We start from the raw sequence: 9,112 nt of genomic DNA on the forward strand, positions 1-9,112 counted from the left end.
CCAGCCGCGAGGCCTGGTTAGGCTCCATGGCCAATGCTGAGGGAAGGGGAAAGCTCCTGAATGTTCCCCGCTCCCCTTGGACTCCGTCCCCACTTCCAGGCCTGGGGGCAGGGTCGGCGGGGGAGGGGATCCCCATCCCAAGGCTGGGGGGACATGGCACATGCCAGGCAACGAACTGATGAAGCAGAGGGAAGAGGAGCTGATGGGGAGATTATTCCCCAGGGGAGGCAGGGCAGGAGGGATTCGCCCTCCTGTCCCAGTTCTCACTATATCCCTGAGCCCCCCGCTCAGCTCTGCACCCCAGGTTCCCTGCTGAGTCCCCTCAGCGATCTGCACCCCAGACTCCCTGCTGAGCCCCCCTCAGCTCTCTGCACCCCAGGCTCCACGCTGAGCCCCTCCCGCAGGTCTCTGCACCCCAGGCTCCCTGCTGAGCCCCCCTCAGCTCTCTGCACCCCAGGCTCCACGCTGAGCCCCTCCCACAGGTCTCTGCACCCCAGGCTCCCTGCTGAGCCCCCCTCAGCTCTCTGCACCCCAGGCTCCACGCTGAGCCCCTCCCAGCTCTCTGCACCCCGGGCTCCCCACTGAGCCCCTCCGCCAAGTCTCTGCACCCTCAGCTCCCCACTGACCCCCCCAGCTCCCTTCACCCCAGGCTTCCCACTGATCCCCCCCAGCTCTGCACCCCGGGCTCCTCACTGAGCCCCCCCAGGTCTCTGCACCCCAAGCTCTCCGCTGAGACCACCCCCAGTTCTGCACCCCAGGGTACTCAGTGTGTCTCTTCTCCAGCAGACATGGCCTCCAGCTGCCAAATGGGCAGCATCGACAGCCTGGAGCTGCTGGACCTGCTCTTTGACCGACAGGATGGGATCCTCCGGAATGTGGAGTTTGGGGGCCACACGGCCGGCTGGCCCGGGTCAGAGCAGAGTGTGAGTTTCCCCCATTCCCTCCGAGCCAGGGCCAGTGGGGGAAGGCAGGGGCACACAAGGGAAACGCCGGCCTGGTCTCCCAACCAGGGGTTCCCCGGGGACCCCTCTGCCTGGAAGGCCAAGAAGTTACTGACAAATCTGCCCAGTACAGTGCACTAGTGCCGGGGGCGAGGCCGATCCCACCCCCTCCCCTGGGTGCACAGGGATCCCCACCCCATGCACTAGTGCCAGGAGCCCCTCCCTGCCCCTGGGTTCACTGAGATCCCCACCCCATGCACTAGTGCCAGGAGCCCCTCCCCGCCCCTGGGTGCACTGGGATCCCCACCCCATGCACTAGTGCCAGGAGCCCCTCCCTGCCCCTGGGCGCACTGGGATCCCCACCCCATGCACTAGTGCCGGGAACCTCAGTCCCAGCCCCACCCTCGCCCCCGGCTGGCTCACGCTCTGGCAGGGCATGCCCATGGGCAAGCCGATGCCCTCCATCCATGCCCTGCTTCCCCCTCCCGTGGGTGACTCATGTCCTGGTCTCATTTCTGTCTCTCCTCCAGCAGCTGCCCGGTGCCCAGGAAAACGAGGATTTCCTCAGCTCCATCCTGGGCTCAGGGGACTCTGGCTCTGACTCCCCGATCTGGTCCCCTGCAGCCAGCGACAGTGGCATCTCCGAGGGCCCGAACTCGGACCAGCTCGACAGCCCCCAGCACTACATGCCCACAGGCAGCCCAGGGCCCGGTGAGCCAGCGTACCCCTACCAGGAGGCCTCCCAGGCCCAGCCCACTCCCAGCCTGCCTGGGGCTGACCTGCGAGAGGCTGAAGTCTCCATAGACCTTGGTGAGTTCAGGTGTGGAGCTGGAGTGGGGGCTCAGCAGGAAGCCTGGGGTGAAGAGCTGGGGGGGTCAGTGGGAAGCCTGTGGTGTAGAGCTGGGAGGGGGGCTCAGCAGGGAGCCTGGGGTGCAGAGCCTGGGGGGTCAGTGGGGATCCCAGGGTGAAGGGAGCTGGGGGGGTAGGTGGGGAGCTGGGGTGCAGAGCTGGGGGGGTCAATGGGGAGCCTGGGGTGCAGAGCTGGGAGGGTGAGTGTCAAGCCCGGGGTGAAGGGAGTTAGGGGGGTCAGCAGGGAGCCCAGGGTGAAGGGATCTGGGGGGGATCAGTGGGGAGCCTGGGGTGCAGCTCTTGGGGGGGTCAGTGGGGAGCCTGGGGTGCAGCTCTCGGGGGGGTCAGTAGGGAGCCCGGGTTGAAGGGAGCTGGGAGGGGTCAGCAGGGAGCCTGGGGTGCAGAGCTGGGGGGGTCAGTGGGGAGCCCGGGGTGCAGCTCTCAGGGGGGTCAGTGGGGAGCCCGGGGTGAAGGGAGCTGGGGGGGTCAGTGGGGAGCCTGGGGTGCAGCTCTCGGGGGGGTCAGTGGGGAGCCCGGGGTGAAGGGAGCTGGGAGGGGTCAGCAGGGAGCCTGGGGTTCAGAGCTGGGGGGGTCAGCGGGGAGCCTGGGGTGAAGGGAGCTGGGGGAGGACTCAGTGGGGAGCCTGGGGTGCAGAGCTGGGGGGGGTCAGTGGAGAGCCCGGGGTGCAGAGCTGGGGGGGTGAGTGTTGAGCCCAGAGTGAGGGGAGCTGGGGGGGTAGGTGGGGAGCTGGGGTGCAGAGCTGGGGGGGTCAGCGGGGAGCCCAGGGTGAAGGGAGCTGGGGGAGGAGTCGGTGGGGAGCCTGGGGTGCAGAAATGGGGGGGCATAGGGGGCCCAGAGGGGTGCGCACGCAGCCTGTGCGCGGGGGCTGAGCGGTCCTTCCCGAGCACACAGGCCCGTCCCGCGTGGAACTGCAGCGCGAGTGGCTCTTTCCGGTAAAACCCCGAGTCACCAGCAGATGGCGGTAAATCCCTCTGGTTGCAGCCATCCCCGGCACAGCGGGGACCTGCAGCCAGAGCAGGTTGGGGGGAGCTGGGGGGGGGTCTGGCAGCTGAAGCCCCAAGTCCCAGGCTCAGCTGCAGACTCAGGGCCTGATGCTCCGTCAGCCTCCACCCCGTGTCGTGTGGTGAGTCGCTCCCACGGGGCGCGGGAGGAGTCCGGCTCGGGGTCATGTCACCTGCTTTCTGCACAGGGGCCGGCGATGAGCCCGTGTGCCAAACAGGTGGTGTCAGGCCCAGCAGGACTCCAGCGACGGGCAGTCCTGCAGAGGACTCGGGGTGGAGTGGATTGGGGCCCGGACACCACGGCGAACACCCCAACCAAGAAGCTGCTCAGCTGGCCCAGGGCATTGATCCCACTGATTCCCTATCTCCCCTTGTCCTTCATCCCAGACATGTGGAATCCTGGTTTTTTCTCAAAGAGTCACGACCTGCCTGCTCCCGCTCAGATCGCCGCTTCCTGCACCCTGACGGTGAAGGACCTGCTGCTGTCCAGCAGCTGTGAGATGGTGAGGGCCTTGCATTCCACCTGCCCATCCCCAGACACTCTCCATCCATCCACCTGTCCACCCATCCCAACCCACTATCCATCCCCCCATCCATCCACCTGTCCCCCTGTCTGTCCATCCATCCATTCATCCATCCATCCACCTGTCCACCCATCCCAACCAACTATCCATCCCCCCATCCATCCACTTGTCCCGCCATCCATCCATCCACATGTCCACCCATTCCCACCCACTATCCATCCCTCCTCCATCCACCTGTCCTTCCATCCATCCATCCATCCATCTGTCTACCCGTCCCCACCCACTATCCATCCCCCCCTCCATCCACTTGTGCCCCCATCCATCTATCCATCCATCCATTCCCATCCACTCTCCATCCATCTACGTGTCCACCCGTCCCCACTATCCATCCCCCTCTCCATCCACCTGTCCACCCGTCTGTCCATCCATCCATCAATCCATCTGTCCACCCATCCCCATCCACTATCCATTCACCTGTCCCACTGTCCCCCATCCATCCATCCACCCCATCTACTCTCCATTAATCCCCCCATCCATCCATCCATCTGTCCCCCCATCTCCCCGTCCATCCATCTGTCCACCTGTCCCCACCCACTATCCATCCATCCCCCGTGTCCATCCATCCACCCATTCCCATCCACTCTCCCTCTATCCACTTGTTCACCCGTTCCCACCCACTATCCATCCATCCTCCCCAATCTCACTGTATCCATCTGTCCACCTCTCTATAGCCTCCATCCATCCACCTGTCCCTCTGTACATCCATCTATCCATTCCCATCTGCTCTCCATCCATCCTTACCCATTTGCTCTGTAATTACTGGATTGCAGGAGGTCAGGCCCAAAGAGCCCGGTTCTCTCTTGTCCTGCACCTTGCGCAGTCATTTGCACCCACGCAAAGGGATGTAAAATCTCCCCAGAGCAGAGCAGGGCATCTGTTGTACACAACAGCATGAGCTGCAGGGAAATGGCCAACTGGGCCAAGCGTGTGTTAATTAGTAGTTCATTAGCAGGTTCACTTGGAGGTCTGCAGAGGGGTCATGTGGGCTTGCCCTGCCCCCTGGGATGGTCCCCCAACGAGTAGGATGTCTGTGTGGCCGGGCTTTTGGAGCAGCACCGGGGCGGGGGCCGGGGGCAAGGCGTTTCCAGGGGTAACAAATTGGTGCCATTGACACAGCAGCAGCAGCTGATGACCCCAGCACTAATGAGACAAAGTCTTGGGCACTGCCAGGAACTGGTGCTGACAGAGGACGAGAAGAAGCTGCTGGCCAAGGAGGGGGTCACGCTGCCCACCCAGCTGCCCCTCACCAAGGTAAGGAGAGGCCAAGGGACAGGATACCCCGGGGTCACCTTTACAGCTGAGACTTCTCCTTCCGGTGCATGGAGAGCCAGCGGGGTAGGCGTGGAGGGGGTTGGGGGCATGGAGGGCCCATGGGACAGGGGTCCCTGCTGGGATCATTGTGGACGCAGCCATAGGTTCTGGCCTGCTGTTGGCTCCTGGACCAAATCTAGGCCTGGTGTAGGCACGGCCATGCCACCCACGCCAGGGGTGTGGTGGTACTTGCTCACCCCAGGGTTGAACTGGACCCCAGGGGCGGAGCCTGGGTGGGGGTGAGGGACAGTGAATGGGCCACGGGGGTGGCTTGTAGGACAGGTCTGGGTGGATGCCTAGGCCCTGGGAGAAGCGGGTTGTTCACACAGGAGATATCAGCCCTGTTGGGCTAGGGGAGGGAGAGCGGTGGGGCCGGCTTGTTCACCGTCCCCGGAACCTGTGCTTCCCGCTGGGCCAGCTCAGCTGAGGGAGTTTGGTTAGTGTCAGAACTCCTGGGTCCTATCCACTGGGGGGCCTTGAGCAGGTCCCCTCCCTGGGTGTCTCAGTTTCCCATCTTGGTGCGGGGGGTCAGGTAACTGCTCCCTCTAGAGCATTCCAGGCCCCCCCCCCCCCCAGTGAGAGGTGCACAGTAGTATCTATTCTCCAGGGCTACAGAGTGATGGGCTGTGGGCTAGGAAGGACCCCAGTCAGGGAGTCCCACCCCCAGTGCCATGGTCCGGGCTCTGCCCTTCTCTCTGGCAGTACGAGGAGCGGGTGCTGAAGAAGATCCGAAGGAAGATCCGCAATAAGCAGTCGGCTCAGGAAAGCCGGAAGAAGAAGAAGGAATATATCGACGGCCTGGAGAGCCGGTGAGACCCCAGTCGCTCTCTCCACACAGCTGAGCAGGAGCTGCCTGCCTCAGGCTGGAACCGGCTGGCTCTGGGCCCCAATCCCCGGTGCTGTGCACCTCGTCCAGTCATTTACCGCTGGGCCACGGGGGCAGAATGCCCCTGGGCTGGGATGTGGGCGGTGCAGGCTCGAGGACTCTCTCTAGAGAGACGGGAACCTGCTTCATGTCCCTGCCTAGTTCCTACCCAGCCCTGCCCCACGGAGCCATCTCTGCCCCCATCCCACTTCGTATCTCTTCCCCCTTTTCCGTCTCAGCCCCCCACCGGCTCACACCTCCCCCCGGTTCTCCCCCCAGGATGTCGGCCTGCACGGCGCAGAACCAGGAACTGCAAAGAAAAGTGCTGCACCTGGAGAAGCAGAACTCGTGAGTCCCAGCTCCCTGCTGCGGGCAGGATGGGGGCACTGGCTGTCTCCCCCTTAACCTGAATAACTGGGCGATCCAGCTGCAAAGAGAGCCCAGGGGATGCCTGAAAGTGAAAGCTGCCCAGATCCCCCCTGGAGATGGCTTTGCTAGCTCCTACCTCGGCCATCAGGGCAGGCTGGCTCCCTGCACTTGGCACAAGTCACCCACTTCAGCCTGTCCACGCCACTTTCTAGTTCTAACTGCCCCGAGGGATGGGTCTGCCCCAGGAGCCCCACGGGGGGGGGCAGTGCCCCCCATTCAGCGCTTGCCTCTGATCGGGTCTTTTCTGCATCCAGGTCCCTCCTGGAGCAACTGAGGAAACTCCAGACCCTTGTGGTGCAGTCGACTAACAAAGCCGCCCAGACGGGGACCTGCATCGTGGTGTGTGGACATCTCTCGCCATTAGCCCCCTTCTCTGCTGATGCCCCCAAGGGGGGCTGGGCCTGGGCAAGGGGAGCGGTAGGGGCTCTGCTGGGCAAGACTTTCTGGGCCCCCTCCATCTCCCTTCCCCCCACTGCCTCCATGGAGCCACGAGATCCCTATTCCTGGGGGCGGGGGTACAGTGCAGCAGCAGCTGGGGGCTACACCGGCAGCACCCCCGGCTCTGCCATTGCCTCTGTGCTGGGGGTGGGCTCTGGCATGCTCTGGCTCCGTGGAGCTTTGCCCCCCCATTGCTGCTGACCACAGGATGGCGCTCCGATACCACGAGAACAGGCACAGGCAAGGAAGGGTAGATGGACAGGTGGGCAGACAAACATCACAGAGTGTACGGGGCCGATAGAGAGTCAGAGAGACATGGGATGAATGAGGATAGAAAGAGAGCGAGACAGAGGGGTATGAATGGGGATGGATGGACAGACAGACAGAGAGGTATGAATGGGGATGGATGGACAGAGGGGTATGAATAGGGATAGATGGACAGATAGACATTGGGGGTATGAATGGACGGACAGACAGACAGACATTGGGGTGTGAATGGGGATGGATGGATGGACAGACAGACTGAGGATGGGGATGGACAGACAGACAGACAGTCATTGGGGTATGAATGGGGATGGATGGACGGATAGACAGACATTGGGGTATGAATGGGGATGGATGGATAGACAGACTGAGGATGGGGATGGACGGACAGACAGACAGACAGACATTGGGGTATGAATGGGGATGGATGGATAGACAGACTGAGGATGGGGATGGACGGACAGACAGACAGACAGACATTGGGGTATGAATGGGGATGGATGGATGATGGATGGACACACAAACAGACAGAGGGGTATGGCTGGAGATGGACGGATAGACAGCATGAGGAGGGGATGGATGGACAGACAGACAGATAGACATTAGGGTATGAATGATGATGGAAGACAGACAGACACAGACTCATGACCTGCTTCCAGTGTCTCTAGAGAAGCTGAAGTAGGTCCACTGGCTGGTACCCAAGTTCCCTTCCTCTTGCCCCCACAACCCACAGGCAGGGGGGCCAGGAGACCGTGACTATCCGGGGGGCCAGCTGATGTCTCTCTCCCTCCGGCTCGCAGGTGCTGCTGCTCTCCTTCGCCCTGATCGTCTTCCCCTCCATCAGCCCCTTCACCCCCAATCAAGCGGAGCCGGAAGGTGACTTTGGGCCGGTGAGAGGTACGTGCTGGTAATGTGCAGAATGCAGTGGGAGTCCAGGGGTCCGCAACATGCTGGCTGCTACCTGGGAGCTGAGGGGTCCTGCCCAGACCCACTGGCAGTGGACAGTGTTGTGGTTAAGGTCTGGGCAACAGGACAGCTGCTTTCAAGCCCAGCTCTGCCATGACTCGCTTGGTGACCAAGGCACTGTCCTCACATCCGTGCCTCAGTTTCCCAGTATGTAACACAGGAGGATACTGATGTGAGACGACATCGGTGGAGGGGTAAGCAGGACTAAAGCAAAACCCTTGTCCACAGCAGTACCCCTGCCCCCGCCATTCAGGGGCTGGACTGGGAAGCTGCTGTCTTCCCAATCAAAGTAAAACCCAAGGGCTTTACATTAAAATTTGGTTTAATAAAAATTCCCCTGGCACTTTCTTTTTTGCAGTTGGAATGCCAACCTGCCTTCCTAAATGCCCCATGGAGCTTTCACTGGACATTGGTTCTTTTTCATTTCTGGGACCACAGAGCACTGCGGTGCTGCTGTGAGCTGTTAAACAGTCGCCGTGTTCCACCCCAGAGGTGGCTGCATTTCAGCACTGGGGGAAACGCGATCCCGAGGCAGCATTGCTGTGTACTGTTACGCAGCTGTCTGGTTCCACCCCAGAGAGCGCTGCATTTCAGCACTGGGAGAACACAATCGGGGGGCACCATTGCCATATACTATTACACAGCTGTCCAGTTCCACCCCAGAGGTGGCTGCATTTCAATGCCGGGAGAACGCGATCCCAAGGCACCATTGTCATATGCTATTATTCTGTCCGGTTCCACCCCAGAGGTGGCTGCATTTCAGCGCCAGGAGAATGCGATGCTGAGGCAGCACTGCCATATGCTATTACGCAGCTGTCCAGTTCCACCCCAGAGGTGGCTGCCTGGCAGTGCTGGGCAGAGCAATTTCCGTGCCCCGTAAAGAACGATAGGGTGCAGAATGATTCTCACAACATGTGGGGGAAAGACGGGGAGATGGGCCTGGTGCTGGGCGGCTGGCGCTGGGAGACACCCCACTGATTGTCCCCCATCCGCCACCCCGTGGCAGTGTTCTCCAGGTCTCTCCATAAAGATGCCTCCTCCCGAGTGGTCTATGCCCTGAGGAAGGATGCCCCCGAGAGACCCCAGGAGCCGGAGAATCCTGTGTGGACGGAGTACGCCGACGAGGCCCAGAGCGTCCTCCGCAAATTCCTCAGCAGCCACGTGCTCGCCAGGCCCCAGGCAGAGGCTCCACAGGCCAACGGGACGGGGGCCCTGCCGCAGGACGGACACTCGGACTTGGAGGGGCTGAGTCATGATGGCCCCATCGCAGACTCGCTGGCTTGGACAGAGCCCAGCCAGCCCAGCCAGGTGCAGCTGAAGCCAGCCGAGGAGCTGTGAACGCCCCCGGCTGTCTCCCCCACACCCGGCCAGCAACGACATGAGCAGGAGGGCCGGGCACCGCTGGCCAGGACCCCGGCCGGGGTGGGGGGGCACTGACAGGTG

The 9,112-nt window shown here is 62.2% G+C and overlaps 1 protein-coding gene across 1 annotated transcript; it reads left to right on the top strand.

Annotated features, from left to right (window-relative positions):
• Positions 1-788: 788 nt before the first annotated feature.
• CREB3L3 (cAMP responsive element binding protein 3 like 3) lies at positions 789-9,112 on the top strand. The gene is made up of 10 exons (XM_032806421.2): positions 789-923; positions 1,472-1,751; positions 3,200-3,315; positions 4,346-4,348; positions 4,513-4,647; positions 5,410-5,516; positions 5,852-5,920; positions 6,256-6,340; positions 7,504-7,600; positions 8,676-9,112. The coding sequence occupies exons 1-10, from the start codon at positions 789-791 to the stop codon at positions 9,005-9,007; spliced, it is 1,359 nt and encodes a 452-aa protein (XP_032662312.1). The 3' UTR covers positions 9,008-9,112.

Source organism: Chelonoidis abingdonii, chromosome 11 (genome assembly GCF_003597395.2).
Source record: "Chelonoidis abingdonii isolate Lonesome George chromosome 11, CheloAbing_2.0, whole genome shotgun sequence".
NCBI classification, from domain to species: domain Eukaryota; kingdom Metazoa; phylum Chordata; order Testudines; family Testudinidae; genus Chelonoidis; species Chelonoidis abingdonii.